The 18,901-nt window shown below is 30.5% G+C and overlaps 7 protein-coding genes across 8 annotated transcripts; 4 read left to right on the top strand and 3 right to left on the bottom strand.

The window, feature by feature from the left end:
- Positions 1 to 12: 12 nt before the first annotated feature.
- Positions 13 to 2,470, bottom strand: LOC119616029 (dnaJ homolog subfamily C member 10). 2 transcript variants are annotated; one of them, XM_037972170.1, is made up of 6 exons: positions 2,461 to 2,470; positions 1,929 to 2,244; positions 1,293 to 1,617; positions 1,045 to 1,206; positions 388 to 516; positions 13 to 328 (listed from the first exon to the last, which is right to left on the bottom strand). In XM_037972170.1, the coding sequence occupies exons 2-6, from the start codon at positions 2,062 to 2,064 to the stop codon at positions 163 to 165; spliced, it is 918 nt and encodes a 305-aa protein (XP_037828098.1). In that variant the 5' UTR covers positions 2,065 to 2,244; positions 2,461 to 2,470; the 3' UTR covers positions 13 to 162. The 2 variants fall into 2 exon arrangements, with proteins under 2 accessions (XP_037828098.1, XP_037828097.1); XM_037972169.1 differs by lacking the exon at positions 2,461 to 2,470 and adding an exon at positions 2,320 to 2,361.
- Positions 2,471 to 4,309: 1,839 nt separating this feature from the next.
- On the top strand, positions 4,310 to 5,060 carry LOC119616048 (protein lin-52 homolog). The gene is made up of 4 exons (XM_037972194.1): positions 4,310 to 4,431; positions 4,498 to 4,587; positions 4,683 to 4,787; positions 4,853 to 5,060. Exons 1-4 carry the CDS (start codon positions 4,398 to 4,400, stop codon positions 4,999 to 5,001), a joined length of 378 nt encoding a protein of 125 aa, XP_037828122.1. The 5' UTR covers positions 4,310 to 4,397; the 3' UTR covers positions 5,002 to 5,060.
- Positions 5,061 to 5,091: 31 nt separating this feature from the next.
- On the bottom strand, positions 5,092 to 6,130 carry LOC119616046. The gene is made up of 2 exons (XM_037972193.1): positions 5,725 to 6,130; positions 5,092 to 5,617 (listed from the first exon to the last, which is right to left on the bottom strand). Exons 1-2 carry the CDS (start codon positions 5,982 to 5,984, stop codon positions 5,245 to 5,247), a joined length of 633 nt encoding a protein of 210 aa, XP_037828121.1. The 5' UTR covers positions 5,985 to 6,130; the 3' UTR covers positions 5,092 to 5,244.
- Positions 6,131 to 6,393: 263 nt separating this feature from the next.
- Positions 6,394 to 8,707, top strand: LOC119616045 (zinc finger protein 568-like). Its single transcript, XM_037972192.1, has 2 exons — positions 6,394 to 6,614; positions 6,695 to 8,707. Exons 1-2 carry the CDS (start codon positions 6,492 to 6,494, stop codon positions 8,453 to 8,455), a joined length of 1,884 nt encoding a protein of 627 aa, XP_037828120.1. The 5' UTR covers positions 6,394 to 6,491; the 3' UTR covers positions 8,456 to 8,707.
- A 741-nt stretch (positions 8,708 to 9,448) lies between these two features.
- On the top strand, positions 9,449 to 10,397 carry LOC119616027. The gene is made up of 2 exons (XM_037972167.1): positions 9,449 to 9,596; positions 9,664 to 10,397. Exon 2 carries the CDS (start codon positions 9,714 to 9,716, stop codon positions 10,224 to 10,226), a length of 513 nt encoding a protein of 170 aa, XP_037828095.1. The 5' UTR covers positions 9,449 to 9,596; positions 9,664 to 9,713; the 3' UTR covers positions 10,227 to 10,397.
- Positions 10,398 to 11,017: 620 nt separating this feature from the next.
- Positions 11,018 to 15,709, bottom strand: LOC119616026 (regulator of telomere elongation helicase 1 homolog). Its single transcript, XM_037972165.1, has 8 exons — positions 14,552 to 15,709; positions 14,147 to 14,469; positions 13,875 to 14,081; positions 13,312 to 13,726; positions 13,007 to 13,255; positions 12,791 to 12,942; positions 12,273 to 12,732; positions 11,018 to 12,206 (listed from the first exon to the last, which is right to left on the bottom strand). The coding sequence occupies exons 1-8, from the start codon at positions 15,593 to 15,595 to the stop codon at positions 11,997 to 11,999; spliced, it is 3,060 nt and encodes a 1,019-aa protein (XP_037828093.1). The 5' UTR covers positions 15,596 to 15,709; the 3' UTR covers positions 11,018 to 11,996.
- Positions 15,710 to 16,066: 357 nt separating this feature from the next.
- Positions 16,067 to 17,062, top strand: LOC119616031 (DNA replication complex GINS protein PSF1-like). Its single transcript, XM_037972172.1, has 3 exons — positions 16,067 to 16,247; positions 16,316 to 16,380; positions 16,438 to 17,062. Exons 1-3 carry the CDS (start codon positions 16,158 to 16,160, stop codon positions 16,883 to 16,885), a joined length of 603 nt encoding a protein of 200 aa, XP_037828100.1. The 5' UTR covers positions 16,067 to 16,157; the 3' UTR covers positions 16,886 to 17,062.
- The last annotated feature ends 1,839 nt before the right edge of the window (positions 17,063 to 18,901 follow it).

Raw genomic sequence — 18,901 nt, 5'->3', positions numbered from 1 at the left:
AAAACACTATTATTTCTATAAAACTTATTAAAAAAATATAGTTTATTTCATTTACAATTGAAAATTGAAAAAAGTAACCGTTACCAAGTTTTTGTTAATAAAAACTTGAGTTAACTGGTTTGTCCGTTTTGTGGTGTACTATATATTTAGTATACCTTTAAACTATTTAGCTTTCTTAGCTTTGCTAGTATTTTCTACTGTTGTTCTTTTCGAAGATACACACTTAACAATACATCCCAGAATAATTGTTAATAAAACCGCCATGGATAACATAACAACTTGGGAGCTCTTCATTAAGGAGTCAATAGAATCGCTAAGGAAAGAATTCCTAAAAATATAATTTTTAAATGATAATCAAACGAATGTGTTATTTACTAATCAACTTACAGTCCATTGGTTTCGGGTGGAACACTTTCGGGATTAGTTTGTTTAAGGTAATCCTTTTCAACGAATTCGATTAACTTATTAGCGTTATATTCTTTGGTTTTGTAACGGTAGACTTTGCCCTGGCGAAGGCTGAAAATAAAATGTAAGAAATTAACATATTTATTAGAACATATGATTTTCGAGATTCCGAGTTTTAATTTACAAAATGTAGATTTTCCGATTTGTTGATTTTTTACTATTTGATATATTTTTCCGGTTACAAATGAAATAACGTTTGCTTTTAATATTTTTGATTTTTAAGTCTTAGATTTTGAACTGAATTTGACTTTTTTTCCGAATATTTGGATTTTTATTTACAATGTCCAATTTTCAAACTTTATACAACAAGATAGCCGAGTTACCGATTTTTTATTTATTTTATTTATTGCCGACAATTTAAAAATTGTAAAAATGCAAAAAAAAATCTAACTTTCATAAATTGCAAATTTTTTTGTGTGTTGAACATTTTGTAACAGTATGGCAACACATTTTTTGACGACTTTTCGGCATGCCGAATATTTATTCACATATATATATGTAAGTCGACTTAGCCAATTTACAAAATTCCATATCCTGAAATAAGTATATAGATTTATAGAAAACTTTTTAAATACTTACAATATGAATTCCGGCGATTCTACTATGCCGAAACGCTTTGCAGTGGCAATACCGGCTCCTAATCTGTCAATTCTAGCTACATTCAAGCGATGCTTAAGACGTGCTCCAACTGCTTCCCAGGTAGCATGAAGACGTAAACAGAAAACACAATCTGCTGAATAGCTAGTGTTAAATGAAAAAAATGCATGTTAAAAATGTGTGACGTATACGCATTTTTTTGTAAAAAAATTATTTTGGTAAATACTTACAAAAATACAAACCAATCTCCAGTGGTGGCACCTGTTGCCGCTTGAGTTAAATGTTCGAAATTAACATCGGACAATTCCTTAACAACGGGTTCTCTATTTTCACTAAACATTTGTACGATTTCCTCAGCATTAGGTTCACCATAATAGAGCAGTGGCATACCTCGTCGGAAGTATATTAAAGCAGGTTCTTTTGATGGATCGTAAAGATTTACCATATGACTATTATGGGCCTTGACTACAACAGCTCCTATAACATCTTTCAATTCATTCTGTACGTTTTCTAGAACAGTCTCAAGTTCGTCACAAGCCGGGCAATTGTTCTTGGCTAAATAAACAAAATTTGTTTAGTATGGAAGAGTGAACTCAAGATACATAGTATGCATTTCATATCTTGTGCATACATAGAATTATATTCTAGAGACTGACCGAAACCAATTTTTAATGTTTATTATTTATATTTTTGTGAATGAATTAGGTATGTATCAACCAACAACAACATTCTTTCAATTTAAATGTTTGAATAAACAAAAATATTTTATTAATGTAAAGTAAATTCTTCGTAAATTCTTAGTGTACTGTATACATTTATTCGGTTGAACTCTAAAAACTGGTTTCGTAGTTGATGAAATCACTTACTAAACAACACGACAACATTATCTTCACCGGTAAGCAAATGTACTAGATCTGTATCATCCACTTGCTCAATTAGTGTCCGTGCCTCCAATAAACCAATGAATAACACCAACACAAGTTTTAAATATACTTTCTTCATTTTATATTTAAATAAAACAAAACCAATCTTTCCAATAACAACAACCTCAAATCCCCACAACCGACAACCAATCGCAACTAACTCTAATAAAGAACTAATGTGCAGCAATATATACAAAGTGGTGGCAGGTTGTATAAGAACTAAAACTAGTTGCCAGATATTGCAAACAACTGTTGATTGCTGTTTGAAAAAGAAATTTACATTTAAAGGTGTATTTATGTGGAAATTTAAAGCGTAATACATTAAATTATTTACATGAAAATCTTTTTTGTTAATAGTCATAAAATATTGATAAATAAAAAACAAACTTTGACAATAATAAGTAACAATAAAATGACAAACGAACTGTTTATAGGCTAGCACTACCTTTTATCAATTTGTTTTTGTCTAATTTACCTGTTGCCAGTATTGCCAGTAATTCTATTTTAAATACCTATAGTTAGTTTCTACCACAGATATAACGTTTCTACGCTCCGTTCCGTGATGAATCAGCTGATTTGTTACCGTTGCCGTTGTGATTTTGTATGATTCGGAACGGAACGTAGAAACTAACTGAGCCTTAGAACTAGGGCTTCCAAATTCCCGACGGGAACCCGGGAATTCCCGATAAAATAAAAAAATAATTAAAAAAGCGTTTACGCGATGTTTTATTGAATTTTTGTAACTTAGAAATGTGTATATATAAAATCAGGGTTGTCAATAGTTTTGAAGCAGTGAAAAGATAAGGGTAACGGTATTTGGATTATTTCGGTAACGTTATTTTAGCGGTAACGGTAGTGAGATTATTTAAAAATAATATAAAATAAGGGTAATTCGGTAGCGATATTTTAGAGATAACGGTAGTAGAGCTGAGGAAACGTAGCCAGGCTTTATTTAAATAAAGTAAATAAAGTACTTTATTATTTTCTTTTTAAGTACATACATATGCGTATGTCTGCATTGAAGTGTCCCGCGGGCAACTCATTGAAGGAATACCTGTCCATTTTTGTTGTATAAAATGTGTTACAATAAATGGTAACACATGGTTGCATTTTTACTAGTTTTTAATTCCCGGGATTCCCGACTAAAATTCCCGGGAATCGGGAAGCTAAAATCCACTACATTTCCCGGAAATTTTTTCCCGACGCTTCCCGGGAACGAAACCCTACTTAGAACTAATATAAAGAAATTTGTTCAATTATATTTCTCAGACTGAAAGTGATAGCATCTTTAAGGTACGTACCATGGCATAATAAAGTAAGTGTGCCCTTGTACGTACATTATGTATAGTTTTTTTTAAACTGTCTTAAACAATTTTTGACAACCGTTATCGCTAAATTATCGTTACCGCTAAAATACCTTTTCACACTACTACCTTTACCTCTAATACCAATACCGAAATAAGTCTAAACCAAAATACTGATAACCATAAGATACCATTACCGAAAAACAAAATACAAATACCGCTTATATATCGTTACCGTTATTCTATTAAAAATTATAAAAAGGAAATTGTTGTTCAAACACGGTAGAATGCGGTGGTCTTTTCCAATGAATGACGATGTCACTTGGGGAAAGTGGCAATAGAAAAAGAAAAGGAAGATACCGAGATTTCGAAATGGTTGATATCCTTGAAAAATATACTTTTCCCTTTAAGAATGATTCAAATTTTTCATTCGTATTCACTTTCAAAGTTTGTGATGGTTTCATTACATATTGCGTTTAGGGTCTAAACTTTAGACGATCCCACCCGTTCTCTTATACGCAATATTTTGACGATTATATTACCTGTGATATAATGTAAACTGACATTAACACCATATCTGGTGAAAAGATTATAATCAAATTCGGATTCAGCGCGCTTCTCAATGCTTTTTTCGACTTTTTAAAATTTTTTGTTGCCCTGTGTAAGTTTTACATTAATTTATTATATTATTAATTTATTTAATACAATTATTTCTCATGATTATTACTAAACTTTTTTCTATTAGGTTAGGTCAGGTGGATGTATATTATATCAAATCCGAAGAAATACACCTAGGCCACTATTCATTATATTTCAATGTTCAGAAACTCAGTTTCCAGTACGTAATTCCTAATAATTTGTTTATTAAAAAACTTTTTTTATACTGATTTTTCGACTTTTTTCACTTTTTAACTTCTTTTCCAATGTTTATGTTAAAATATAATAATTCTAGGTTTACAAATGAAAATATGTTTGCTTGTAGGCCTTTTGTACATAGTAAATCATTAAAAAAAATTCGCCCCTGCATTTAAATTTGCATTGTCTGGCAACACGGCATATTTTTTGTTGTTTTGAGATTTTCTTGTATTTTTTTCCAAACATTTAAAAAATGTCAACAAATAAAGGACGCACATTGTTAAAAAGTATATTTTATACAAAATATTAAGAAATAAATTTTACAAATTATATATACTTATGTATCGCTTTAGGTTCTATGATTAAAGATGAACTGCAGGATGATGGTTTGTTGTCACTAGAAAAACTAGATCGTGCTTCACCAGACTTGTGGCCAGAAAAAAGTGAGTTCATCTATTTTCTTTTTGTTCTCTCTTAAATGACAAATGGAATCTTTGTACGTCAAATTTTTTTACGATTTTGAAATAATCTATTATAGTACCGGGGATTACGGATTTTATAGCTATGAGTGATACACCAATTCGGACACCAGCCCCTGAGTGGTCACGAGGACTGTCTCAAGAGGATATGTCAGCTATGTTAGGTTCATATTGTCAAATATATTGCAATTTTTTATTTGAAAATATATTGAACACATTTAAATTTCAGAATTAAGTTCTTTGAAACCGGATGAGTTAATAATGGAAATCAAAAAGATTTATGATGAAGCTTATCAATTGGGTGTTAGCGAAGCGAAAGAAATGACACGGGGAAAATATTTAGGCATATTTAATAATGCTAAGAAAAAGACTGTTTAAAATATAAAACATAGTAATACCTATAAACAAATAAAAACATTTTATTGATAAAACAATGATTTTGAATGATTTTTGTGGAAAAACTGCCAATAATGGCTAATAAACAAAATAAGTTCTTTTATTTAGAAATAAAGCTCTTGGGTGTTTACAGGCAACTATAATTTGTATAATAATGCATGTAGGTATGAAATGATAGTCTATATCTTTATAATAAAGATTTAATATAATTCTACAAATGGCTATTTAACTCATCATTTGTAGTTCAGCTTCGTCCATTATATCGGCAATTTTACGTTTTGTTTTAAGTTGTAACGGTAGAGGCATCTTTTGTAATTGTTTTGCATAGCCTAGAAATATTAGCTCCAGTGAGGACAAATTTGTAAAAGAATTACTTGGATTGTTTGTTTCAGATGATATAGCTGGTGTCAATTGATTACTTGTTGTGGGTGACTTTTCTGTTTTGGCAATTTTTTCATTAACTTTATTCTGCAGTTCTGAGGAATTTCTATCCATTTCCTTTTCATTTTTTATATCTTCCGCATTTGAGTCATTTTCAGCAATTTTTTTACAGTCAATAGCATTTAATAGCTCATCTTCATCAATAGCTTCACCATCACTATTTAGGGGATAAACAAGAAGAAAAATTAACTTCATCGTCCATAAAAAATATAAAATTCTGTGTTTTGGTAATTGTGAGTTTCTCCCTTCTAGAATAACACTTACTTTATCGTAAAAAAATATGGTTGCAAGAAATCCATATGTTGTGCTAAATTAAAATCCTGATTATTTCTTAAATATTCCACATATTCCATTAAAAGTAGATTCCATTGATCCTGTGCCTCGGAAATTGTAATTTTACATACATTCGCTACATCCGTCCATTCTTGAAGCTCCTCCCGATCATTTTGTGGCGTATTTGTAAATAGTTTAGGGTGATTTTTAACCGTTTCTATTAAATTTATTAAAACCTCTAAATTTTGCATTTCTTGGTTAGTAAATTCAATTTTCTACAATAAAATTCTTTGTTTATATTTGTTTACAAACAATTCAATTACAGAGTTGTTTAGTTAACATTTTGAGTAATGTCAAATTAGCGTTTTTTATTAAAAAAATTAAAATTTCTTTAGGCACATTCAGGCAGAGAATGTTGCGAGAGAATTTTTTATTGATAGATAAAATCTTTACTTTTTAGGAAACAAGGGCCGATTTACCGTATACGTGATCGTCACGAAAACTTATTAGATCACCAGATCACAAAAAATGTATTCAAATTTGTTAAGTCGTTAAAACAAAGTAATATATAAACGCTAGGATTGTATAATTGTAAAAACATCGCAAATTTTTTAAAACAGCTCTGTTTTTTTCATTTGTTTTCATTACATATTCGTCAATAGTAAACAAAATTTTTAAATCAAGCGCATTTAGTCGAAGTGAAACTAATATTAAAGTTTTCTTTCGAAAATTTAATATTTGAATAATTCTAATTGGAAATGGCTTCAACCACATCATGCCGTTTATGTAGCTTTAGCTGTGAAGAATTTAAATATTTATTTAACGACAATGGTCAGAAAAGTGCAGTTTATGAAGTTGCAGTCAAATATTTTAAATCATCGGTATGTAGTTTAACTAATAATGCACTTTTCTTTATTGTTTCTACATTATCCTCGAAATAATTCTTTTCAAATATTTTTAGCTCTTGAATTCCGGTGCAGAGACTTCTTCTGCAAGGGTCATTTGTATAGAATGCTGGCAACATATTAGTGACTTTCATAGTTTTCAACAGTGGATCCTTAATGCCCAAATAGAACAGGAAGATGTAAAACTGGTTGTACATCAAGATAAATCCGATGATCAAATGTCAACTTTTGATATTATTGAATTTGATGTAACTGATACAAGGAGTACAACAAAATCAAATGATTCATTAAAATCAGATGACACAGATTATAAAGGAGAAATTGATAATAAAGATGATGACGATACTGTTATAGCAAAATTAAAAGGAATGTTGGAATGTTATAAATGCAAGGACCTATTTTCAAGTTTTTCTACATTAGAAATACATTTTCAACAATTGCACCCACTGGAACAATCTTTTGTTATATGTTGTGGAGAAACATTTGCTGTGAAATGCAGCCTTGTTGAACACCTTGTTGTTGCTCATAATAAAATTGATGTAAATCCTTTTAAATGTGGAACGTGTGAGGCATCATTTTCACAATATGGTAACTTAAGGAGACATGTACGAAAAAAACATGAGGTACAACCATTACTTAAATGGACCTGCAGATATTGCAATAAACTGTTTAAAAATCATTTACATTTAGAAAGACACAAACATAAAATGCATGCTACGCGGAAAAAGAATGATTTTCCAAAAAACTTGTCAAAAACTGCTAATAAAATTAATAAACGAAAATATTCAGAAGACAATATGGAGACAAAGGAAAATCAAACAACTACTAATCTGGTGTATATAAAAGAAGAAACAATTGATAGTAAAGATATTGAACAAAATTTGCCCTCAGCTTCAATTGACTTTAATTCCACTGTTCAAATACAAATGCCTGCTTTAGATATTATTGATGTAAAAAAGGAAAATTTAACGGATAGCGAAGCAGATTCAATTAATAAGAAATCTTATTCCGACATAGAAGAAGAACCAGATTTCTCCTCGACAAAATGGAAGAGAAATTTGAAATGTCCCAAATGTAATATAACGGTAAAAAGTTATGATCAGTTAAATGACCATTTTATTTTACAACATCCGGAAGAACGTTGTTATATTAATTGTTGTCACATCACTTTATACGAGCAAGCTAGTATTGCCGAGCATTTGCAATTTCATGATAATTCTAAAACGTTTGAGTGCAACGATTGTGGCAAATGTTTTAAGAATAGCAAAGGTTTGGCCTCACATAAGTTGCAAGTTCATGCTGATAATAGGAGTGTTTATCATTTACATTTATGTTATTGCAAAAGGGCCAAAGAACTACAAAAAGAAAATAAACAACAACAAATCGCATACGATACCACGGTTTGTTGTCAACGTAAAAAGAAAATTTTAGAAGATGATGCCCTCATTGCGGAGTGGAAAAACGTTTTAATTTGCGAAATTTGTAAAAGTACTTTCCCCTACTACTCTTTGATGCGTACACATTTCTATCACGAACATCCGGGAGAAAAGTGTTACATATCATGTTGCCAACGCAAGATATCTCGAATTTCTGATGCCTTAGATCACATACGCTCTCATTTGGACCCGAATGTATATCGTTGTAAAATATGCAATACAACCTGCTCCAGCAAAAGCTGTTTAGCGAAACATATGCGTAATACCCACAACGATTACTTGCCGAGACATAAATGGGCCTGCGATGAGTGTGATAAAACATTTGAAATACGTCAAATATTAACAAGACATAAAAATAGTTTCCATTCCAAACAAGTTTGACTTTTTCCTAGCGACTACAGAGATCTCTTAAATTAATATGTATGTTCTTTAATGAATTAAAAAAACTGTATAGATTATTGTTTTACTTTGTAATTTTTATTATTATTATCTGAATTTATATTTTATGAATTATATTACATTTTTAGGAAATAAGATGTTTTAGTCTTAAAAATTACTACTATATTTTGAACAACTGAATTGAAAGAACATTTGAAATAAAAAAAAAGTAAATAAAAGAGTCTGTGCATTCTATATAAAAATATTTTAAAACAATTTTGTTTTTCTTGCTAGAATAAAGCGAATAAATGTTATTAAAAATAAAATAAACAATATATATGTATATATAAATAACGAAGTCGATTTAGCGATGTTCATCTGTAAGTCGCTATGTTTGTTGAAAACAATTTGCTGAAATGAAAACACCATGATTCTAGAATATTAAATATATTTTAGATGGTATGGGAGTGTTCGGATATACATCACTGATTTATATCAGCATCGCAGACTAATTATTAAATGTAGTGTCTGTTTTAGCACTCATCAAGAAAGTCTGATCTATTCAGCTCCGAGGGTTATAGGCCTCCAAGATTTGAAAACTCATGTTATATCAATATATGTACACATTTTTGACATAATGGTGATAGAAAACAAAAAATTTTACGTTGAATCTCAGTGGGTTCATATTTATATATTATATATTAATCAAGAGGTATATAGGTGACATTTCCATCGATACCCATATCGACCATATATACATATATTAATTAGTAGCTGATAAATATCCAATTATATATCAAAACTTTGACTCCCTCATCTGAATAGAGCAAAGAAGGGGAGGAAGGGGTTCGAACGCTTGATAACTAGAGCCTACGAAATGTTGTTTCCAATGGCAACACTGAAGAAATCGCTAGAAATCCTAATAAGTAAAACACATTTTCTCTGCTAAATTGTTATCAAAACGCCAAATTTAACGGTAATATTGCAAAATTACCAACATTGTTCAATTTATTATTATTTTCATAAACTTCCAAATTTATAACGACTTCTTAAAACGGACAAAAAACGATGCAATTTTACAAGGCCGTCTAAATACAAGGCAGAGTAATGATTTATCTTCATATTTCATTATAACATAATAAAAGTAAAGAAAAAATAATTTAATTTAAACGAATATTTGTAAAACAATTAATGCTTTAATTAAATAAAAGGAACAAGTTACAAAAAGAAGGGAAGAAAAAAGTAACAGACAGCTAACAAAATGACAGAGGAAACAAACTGTTTACGACCAGCAACTGCAGCACCAGTGCCTGGTGGTGGTGGGGAATATGTGTGGACACATAGGGAGCCCCTAATGCATTTACAAAAGTATACACCCTTCTTCCGTCTAATTGATTTTGTGGAGAAAACACGTACCAAACGTTTTTATGAACCAGCTGAACGTTTCGAAATTCTAATGTCTGCCTGCATACTCAGACATCCAGCACCGTTCTGTCAGAATCGACGTTTCCCAGAAGACTATTGGGCTAATTTATCTATTGGTCCGGTGGCTGAAGCATTTGATCGTTTAATTGCTGCTCTCGATATACCCAGTCCTCAATTGCTATCTCAAATGAATGCACAAGATTGGGATACTTGGAAGAAGAAATTTGATTTAGCCATGGCCGATATACGTAGACTATCCTATTGTACGGATTTGGATAAATTAGCTGATATTGGCATTTACAATCGTCACACATTTGAACAACGTTTTAATATGCAGTGGCATGAATAGAACTTAGTACACACGCACACTGCAATGCAACAGAGAATATGAATGAGTAGCGCAAAAAAGGAGGTAATATGAGCATGTGTTTGTTGTTATTATTGTTGCTGTGCCCCGATGTGGGTCAAGTTTAAATAGGATGATGACGACGTTGTAGCAAAAAAAAAAAAAAAAAAAAAAGAAACAAACATAATAGTTTAAGCATCATCGTATACCATTTATTGTATTAAAAATTGGGTTGTATTTATGTAGTTTTTAACCTGAAACATTTTAATAGTTTGTTTAAAACATTGCATTGTTTTTTTTTTGTTTTTAATTTATTTTATACCAAATTAATGGTATTTTGTGATAAATCGAATTAAGAGCTTTTGACGTAAAAACAACTTAAACAATCCTCCAAAAATGTATGGTTTTCAAATAATCGTTTAAATCAATTAAAATCTTTCTATAAATAAAATAAAAAGAAAGAAGATACACTGTATAAAGAGCTACCGCTTACAACCGGTGAAAATAGTCATTGTAAAATTATTTTTATTTCTTTATTCGACTTGCTTTTAACGGTCAATGGCGTTTATTACTTTTATACATGAAATACATATATAAATGTATGTACGTATATACTATTGTTGCCAAATGATATGCGCAAACAAATCATCAAATTTATTTTTCAATTCTTTATTATAGAAGAAAGAATTTTTGGTGAATTGTTGACAAAGATTCGAAAGAATATTTTTTTTTATTATTTCAATGAATTATATTTTTAAGATTTAAAATAATTTTATTATTTAATATTTAAATGTTAATTATTTTTTTTTTTTTAATTCTGGTTAAATTTAAAATTCTTCTAAATAATAAAACTATTGTTTAAATAAATTTAATTAAGATTTTCGCAACCATTTAGTTTGAAATAGATTGAAAGACATTTTTGTTTTATAATTAATCATAATGTTAATAAGAAAATAAATAATAAATAAGGGAGATATACATATAACATTTATTAGTATATTTAATAATAATTATCTTAATATGTAAAATATGTTTCCTTTATCATGAGTGTTATTGTCCTATATGTTCAAACAATTTCAGAATTTTTTGAATAAGATTTATGTTACAAAAACGGGAACTATTTTTTGAATATTGTACATTTATGAATATACATACATAGTTCCGAAGGTGTTCAGTGGTTCTAAAGCTGAAATAAATATTGTATCGTATTTAAATTAATTTCGAAAATCATAATACTAAATAAAAAAAAAACGACAACAACCCTCATTATAATGGAATTTTATTATCCAATAAAATTGAAGAATTTAATAAATTAAATTTAGAAATGTAGCAATGTAAAACAAATAAGAAAAATAATTAGTTTTAATCATTTTATTAAAAGATTTGATCACCAGCTTAAAAACATAGCATTGACAACGTGTTCGGAAATACGTTTGTACATCGATTAATAAAAGCCAAAATGCGGTCTTTCGTGACATTAACGTAAGTATTTTAACGCAGTATTTTAAAAAACAAGAATTGACCTAAAAAATGTATTCTTCCAGTTAGAAATACAGCTTTTGACATCATTGGATAGCATAATATTCCTAAATATAGAAAAATACGTAACTATTAGTTAAGTATTTTTGTTTGTTTTATTTATTTGATTTTATTTTATAATATCGCTTTTCCGTAAGAGAAACTTATACATAAGAAGCCTATAAAATTCTAATATTACTTTAAAATTAAATAAAAACCTAATAAGAACCGAGATAACCCTAAAGTAAAACAAATCTACGTTAAAGCATCAATACGCTTATCAAATTGTGCTCGATGTTCATTTTTTAGAAATCGTCTCATGCCACGCAACATATATAATAATTGTGGTTGACCCAATAATCGAAATAAAAGATCCAATAAAACGTCAATGGTATCATCGCGTTTATAGGAAACTAAGGCGGCAGTAAAAGCACTAAAATCAGCTGGAGATAAAACACTGCGTAACTGAAATTTTTAAGTGGAATTGTTACTTTTTATTTAAGCAACTTAAACTTAATAAATACTACTTACCACTTTTAAAAATTCAACTCTGCCTTCAGGCGCTGTTTTATTGTCCACACTGTGTAATTGAGTTTTACTAAACGCAAACGAATTTAATGTTGTTGCAGATGAGGACGACGACGACGATGATGATGATAATGATGTTGATATTGCAGACAGACTGGGTTTTGGGCTAAAACTATTCTCTACTAATTTGTATTTTTTCTTTTTGACTACTTCCGAACTGTTGGAACTTGGCGATGTTGATTGATTGAATGGACTACGTTCTCGTTTATGTATTTTAACCAAACCTGTTGATGAAGAACTGCTACCACCAGCCGAAGAATTAAAATCTATAGCTGAAACATCAGAATCTAAACGACTCATAAAATCCATAGCACTAGGTAATTTGCCATTACGTGACCGTCCCGCAGCCGATGCATAGTCATTAGGTGACCATGATTGTATTAAATTGGTTTTTTCTATTTTACTGTACAAATGTTTGTCATTTATAATTTCTTAAAATAAATGTGGAAATAAAAACTTACATGGCATCGTTATGGGCATTTTGGAATTTTGTCTTAGCAGCCAATATTTCCTTAGGATCGGCAAAATATTTACTACGTACAACTTCGGCACCAGCCTCCTCACATGTATCGCTAACCAAAGCTTCCACAGAACGCTCTTTGGGCTTAGGCATCTATGGCAGATCATATAAAAAGAATTTAAAAAGTTCCACATTATTTTGAAAACAAAAAACTTACACTTTTCTCGGCATTTTTGAAAAAATCTCTTAATTCTTTAACTACTGGACCAAATGCCGAACTTTTAGGTGCATTTCCTAAAATATCACGTATCCATTTGGATAGCTGTTGTACTTGGGATGATTGTTGAAAGCGTATGTCACATAGCAAGATGGCACCATAGTCATTACGATGACGTATAACACGACCTATAGCCTGATTAACAGCACGTGTAGCATCCAAAGCATACCACGCTTGACCAGTAAGTAGCTAAAAGTTTTAATATAAATGTCTGATACTATCTACCTTTTGAATCTCAAACAAACCTCATTTTCTTTTGTGCGATTATCTTCTAAATATTTCCTTTTCAAAATAACTTTCGGATCCTTCAAAGGGGGAAACGGTAAACCGGTTATAATAACAGCACGTCCATTGCGATCGGCAAAATCAAGACCTTCGGAGACTTTCCCACGACAAACGGCCATAAAGCAAGCTCCTTTTGAATCTTTTATGCTTTGATAAAATGATTCCATGGTCGTTACAAAATCGTCTTTACCTCTAGGCTCTACAAATATGGGTTTGTAACGTGAAATATCAGCCCATAAGCCAGAAGCTTGCCATGAGTTTACACACTGATTGAGTAAAGGATACGAGGGAAAGAAGACCAACAAACCATCGGGCACAATGCGGGCAACGTTTAGTATAGTAGAACCCAATGAACTAATATATTTAGGGTTATCACTGTTTAGGGGGAAAATCCAACATTTCTTTAGAAATTTATGCATTTTAGTTCAAATCCAACATAGGAAAGTTTTTAAAATTGAGGTAGTTGGAGTTGACTCACAAGTTTGATAAAATAGGAATGAAGTCTTATACAAGGCACACTTACCGATTTTGATAGTTTGATATCAATTGTTCGCGATCTGGGCCGGAACCTATTATTTTAACATACACCTGTGAAGATTGCACAATGTGAGGATTCTCCAAACGTTGGGCTATCGGTATGGACAATTCAGCAATGAGGGGTTTCAAAGGTGCCAGAGTACCACTAGTTAAGATGACACTACGTACATTTGTATTTAACAACTGTTCCATTCTGCCAATAAACTATGCGTTTTAAGTTTGTTTTTCATATAGCTATCACTTTTATAGTTTACTTACCCAAATCCTGGATTAAAACACCAATAATTTATAACTTTTGCTGACTTAGATGTAGCTGTTGTATTGCCTTTTGCCAACCAACCGTCTTTGCTAGCGCCTTTAGAGTATTGCTGTTTCGGTTCCTCAATCTGTACGTGAACTTTAAAACTACGATATACCTTGTGTATGGTATCCTCCTTGTTATTGAAAACGATAGTCAAAAGATCAGATAATTTTTGATAACTACCGCCTTTGCGTAAATGATTACTTTGTGATTCAATTGCCATGAATTGCACCAATTTGTCTAAAAGGGCAACAACAGTTTTTGAGGAACCATAAGAGATCTACAATTGTCCATAAATAAAATTATTATAGTATCAACTTACATTAAAAGGACACTAAAAGTCCTGAAAACTATCAACTTACATTAGCTCGTGCTAACAAATCAAAAATGTATGATGCTGGAAATGTGGCACCATCTTGTTTATTTTCCACTACGATATCATCTATGGCCTTTTCAAACTCCAAAAGCATTTCCTTAAGTAAAGCCAAGTCTTCAAGATTAAAATCTTTTTGTTCGTCTCCAGTATCGTGCATTTCTCCCGAACTCATGGCCTTCATGATGTGGGTGGTATCTTCTATGGCCATAGCAACATCCGAAGATTTTATTTGCACAGAAGCTGATTCTTCACATATTTTCTCAATATTATGCGCTTCATCTAGTATACAAATGGCATTGGATAGTTCAATTTTATTGGCTTTGCGTGCCGATGGATCCAATAGATAATTGTAGGGCATAAATACGATATCAGCATCTTCCACTAATTCTTTTGAAGCATAATACGGGCACATTTTAAGTTTTTGTCCTGCCTTCACTAGATCTTCAATGTCCATAATAGGATGTCCCCTAAAATCGGGATCATCTTTTCGCGACTCAACGCGTGAATGAAACGAACATGTGCGCGTTTGAACACGTAATTTGCACATTTGAATTTTATTCGCATTGCCCTGTTCGCGCATGACTTCGGGATGTATACACAGTTGATCTCTGGAGCCCAAAACCACGGCTCTCATAAAGGAATACGAAGTTCTCTTCAATTCCTGCATAGCTTGTGTCAATTGTGAATGGGTACGCGAGGCATAAATGATTTTTGGTACACCCCAATTGCTTTTACCTTTTGAACGATTTATCATTTCAAGTTGTTCCATTATTTCGGGCACGTTTCTACTTTCACCTGGTCCCGGTATTGTTTTCTGCATATTTGCCTTCATTTCTTGTTTCTTGGACAGAAGCCATGCTAATGAAGAGCAAAGAAGACTTAATGTTTTTCCAGTACCAGTTGGTGATTCTAGGACACCATTGGTACTGTCACGTAAACACAGGATCACCTTTTCCATATAAGCACGTTGTACCTCATATGGTTCGAAGGGAAAATTTACCGGTATACCGGCAATTATAGATTCAGGCATTATTTTCTCTTACACTTTTTAATTATTTCTTTATTGATAGAAAACAAATTTCACAAATTGATTAAAAGCCGCCAATTTTAGTTTTTGCAGTAATTTATCAATAACAAAAACAAAACAACAACAATATTAAATGTCAATAATGTACTGACATGTGAGATGTCAAGCTATTTTTATAAAACTACTTACCAATAGGTGGCAGTGTTACAACATTTACTTTTGAATGATTCTTTTAGCTTTTTTTATTTCATTAAAGGAAAAAATAAGAATACTGTTAGATTGATTTTATTTTATGTTTCAAAATGTGTCCTGCTTTTATAAATTAAGTTCATGATGTAATAAGTGCATCCTGATTAAGTTAAGCAAATTACATTGGCAATCACATTCAATATTCTAGAATTTATTGAGAAACAGATGGCGCTTGTTTTGTTTATTACAGCTGATCGCCGAAATCAAAACAAACAATTTTGTTTTTGGCGCGTTAAATGTAAACAAATATTTTGCTACATGTCATTGATTAATACAATAAATTAACGCTTATAATATTACAATTGTTTAATAAAAAATGAGTAAATCCAATAAAATGTTTGCCGATAAGGCATTTGAATTAGTTAAAGAATTGGAAAGATCATCACAAACAATACCAGCTTTTGATGTGAGTAAATTAAAAAAAAATTGATAGAATTTCAAACATAATTTGATGATTTTGATTTATTTAAAAAGGATGATGGTGTCAGACAAGTTTTGGAAGAAATTAAAGCTATATTTGAAGAAAATTGTGCACAAGCGTAAGTAAATTTAATTTTAGATTTTTATGAGTAATAATTTATAACTTAACTTCTTAGAGCCAACTATTCCACATCAGGTGATCGCACATTATGGCCTTTATTAAATTTTCGTCATGCTGCTTTGCAGCGCAATAAAAGATGCCTCCTCACCTATTTGCATCAACGTTTACAGAGAATTAAAGCTTTACGTTGGGAATTTGGTCCGATTGTGCCATCCGATATTAAAGTAAATCTTTGCGAACCAGAAGTTACATTTTTCAATAAATATTCCAAATCTTTGGCCTCCTATATGCGTTCTATAGGCGATGGCCAAGGTATTGATCTAACCGGTGATCTTCGTCCACCAAAATCGCTATATATTGAAGTACGTTGTGTGGAGGATTTTGGCAAATTTGAATTGGAAGATGGAGAAGTTATTTATCTAAAGAAAAATAGTCAACATTATTTGCCACGATCACAGGTAGAAACGTTGGTAAGACAAGGTATTTTACAACATATTGTTTAAGTTTATATTTTTATCTCTCTCTATTTATGTTAATATAGAATTATTTTTGTTTAAACTAAAAATATTGTATTTTTTATATAAACTAGGAAGTGATATGTACAATATTATATATACGCAAATATTGCAGTTGATGTGTCAAATTAGTTCCGTAAAAGACCGCAAAAAATCATATCTAACGAAAAACATTATTTATCCGAAATATTTATTAGTACGTTGGAATCTTTAAATCATTGTGTAAATTGAAGGCTTTTGTTTTTTTGGGACGATATATCACTTTTACCATCACTTATAGATTTAAAAGTCTATTTTTTTAGATCTATTTATTAATTTATCCTCCGATTTGAATATAGAAATTTGCATAACGTCGTGTTTAGCAAAATAATTAATATTATTAAAAATTTAGAAAAAAACAGCAGCTATACCCTGAAAATGGCTGGGGTTGTTTTAAATACTGCACAAGTTTTTCGTTTGAGAAATATTTGTTTTTTTATATATTTAACTTCAAATAAATTTAGGATTTTATCAAAATTATGAATTAAAGCTTGATTCGTATCGTAAAAAACTTTTTTTATATATACATACTACGTTTACAAATAAGTATATTCAATCTGCTGATTGTGATGCAACGTTAATGGGTTGACTAATCAAGTCTTAAATTAATCTGCCCATTTATTTATTTGTTTATCGATGTACATGATCAGAGTGTATTCAACTTTGACATTATGTAGTTTAATTGTGTTTCGCCAATACTTTAAACTTTTTTCAATAAGGGCAGCTGTCATTTTAATTATTTTACAAATATGGTTCGTATATTCTAATTGTAGTACACAACCTTTTACTGTTGTTACATGAACACTAGGTTTTCCCATAGGAATATCTGTAAAAAATAGTTTAATGTGTTTCAAATAGTTCGCATTTTTTGTAGTAGGGCTAAAATATTTATAGAAACTTTTAATTTACTGTAAGTGTAATATTTGAAAATTGTTTGTGCATTTGGTGTGAAATTCAATCATATTTAAGACATACACCCCTACAGATAAAATAAATTATACGTTTTGTTTTTGCAAAGATATTTTTAATGCATTATGCATAATGCTCCGACAAAAACAGTTATGTTTTTTTGTTATGTTTTCAGGAGAGCAAAAAACTTTTTTATTTCGTAATTTCGCGAAATAGATTTGTTTCGTGCGAACCTAAGCCCACTAGCTACAAGTGTGTTGTAAATATATTCCAGAGTGATTCGCCATTTGTAATCTATAATTAAATATTTAATAAAAACCACATATTTTGTTTTTGATTTTGTTTCAAGTTTTTTGGAGCAACATATTCTAAAATTTGAATATTTTATTACACATACATAACTGTTTTTGTTCATTAAACTTGTACTTTATATGATCAAATACTAAGATAATTTCTGAACAAAAAACCTCAAAATCGAATTTTTTAGTTGGGTCACTTGACATGAGATTCCCCATATATATGTATATTCCACTCGCATACCACTAAGTAATCACAGAGCTCTTAATGGCAATAGTCTAAGCTTTATTTGAGCAAAAAAAATACGAAAAAAATTTGGAAAGAATGAAGATACATACATCTTTCTGAACTTCTTTGGACAATTTATATGTTTATAAAATGTCGCTTATTTACTACAAGACAGATATACATTCATACATAAATACATACATACATACATACATACATACATACATACATACATACATACATACATACATACATACATACATACATACATACATACATACATACATACATACATACATACATACATACATACATACATACATACATACATACATACATACATACATACATACATACATACATACATACATACATACATACATACATACATACATACATACATACATACATACATACATACATACATACATACATACATACATACATACATACATACATACATACATACATACATACATACATACATACATACATATGTATATACGAATTTTATGTTATGTATATAGGTAC

The sequence above is a fragment of the Lucilia sericata genome, unplaced genomic scaffold (genome assembly GCF_015586225.1).
Source record: "Lucilia sericata isolate MDLA Ls3-8-SP2 unplaced genomic scaffold, ASM1558622v1 Contig000053F_arrow, whole genome shotgun sequence".
In the NCBI taxonomy this organism is placed as follows: domain Eukaryota; kingdom Metazoa; phylum Arthropoda; class Insecta; order Diptera; family Calliphoridae; genus Lucilia; species Lucilia sericata.
This window is presented reverse-complemented; position numbering and strand designations above follow the sequence as displayed.

Coding starts and splice junctions, on each gene's coding strand:
- LOC119616029 (XM_037972169.1), bottom strand. CDS start 2,346: ATGACTATTAACAAAAAAGATTTTCAT. Junction 2,245..2,319: donor TTAACAAAAAAGATTTTCAT/GTAAATAATTTA, acceptor TTTTTCAAACAG/CAATCAACAGTTGTTTGCAA. Junction 1,618..1,928: donor TAATGTTGTCGTGTTGTTTA/GTAAGTGATTTC, acceptor TTGTTTATTTAG/CCAAGAACAATTGCCCGGCT.
- LOC119616048 (XM_037972194.1), top strand. CDS start 4,398: ATGTCAACAAATAAAGGACGCACATTGTTAAAAA. Junction 4,432..4,497: donor AGGACGCACATTGTTAAAAA/GTATATTTTATA, acceptor GTATCGCTTTAG/GTTCTATGATTAAAGATGAA. Junction 4,588..4,682: donor AGACTTGTGGCCAGAAAAAA/GTGAGTTCATCT, acceptor AATCTATTATAG/TACCGGGGATTACGGATTTT.
- LOC119616046 (XM_037972193.1), bottom strand. CDS start 5,984: ATGCAAAATTTAGAGGTTTTAATAAATTTAATAGAAACGGTTAAAAAT. Junction 5,618..5,724: donor CCATATTTTTTTACGATAAA/GTAAGTGTTATT, acceptor TCCCCTAAATAG/TGATGGTGAAGCTATTGATG.
- LOC119616045 (XM_037972192.1), top strand. CDS start 6,492: ATGGCTTCAACCACATCATGCCGTTTATGTAGCTTTAGCTGTGAAGAA. Junction 6,615..6,694: donor TCAAATATTTTAAATCATCG/GTATGTAGTTTA, acceptor AAATATTTTTAG/CTCTTGAATTCCGGTGCAGA.
- LOC119616027 (XM_037972167.1), top strand. CDS start 9,714: ATGACAGAGGAAACAAACTGTTTACGACCAGCAACTGCAGCACCAGTG.
- LOC119616026 (XM_037972165.1), bottom strand. CDS start 15,595: ATGCCTGAATCTATAATTGCCGGTATACCGGTAAATTTTCCCTTCGAA. Junction 14,082..14,146: donor TGTTTTAATCCAGGATTTGG/GTAAGTAAACTA, acceptor GTTTATTGGCAG/AATGGAACAGTTGTTAAATA. Junction 13,256..13,311: donor ATCGCACAAAAGAAAATGAG/GTTTGTTTGAGA, acceptor TAAAACTTTTAG/CTACTTACTGGTCAAGCGTG.
- LOC119616031 (XM_037972172.1), top strand. CDS start 16,158: ATGAGTAAATCCAATAAAATGTTTGCCGATAAGGCATTTGAATTAGTT. Junction 16,248..16,315: donor AAACAATACCAGCTTTTGAT/GTGAGTAAATTA, acceptor TTATTTAAAAAG/GATGATGGTGTCAGACAAGT. Junction 16,381..16,437: donor GAAGAAAATTGTGCACAAGC/GTAAGTAAATTT, acceptor TTAACTTCTTAG/AGCCAACTATTCCACATCAG.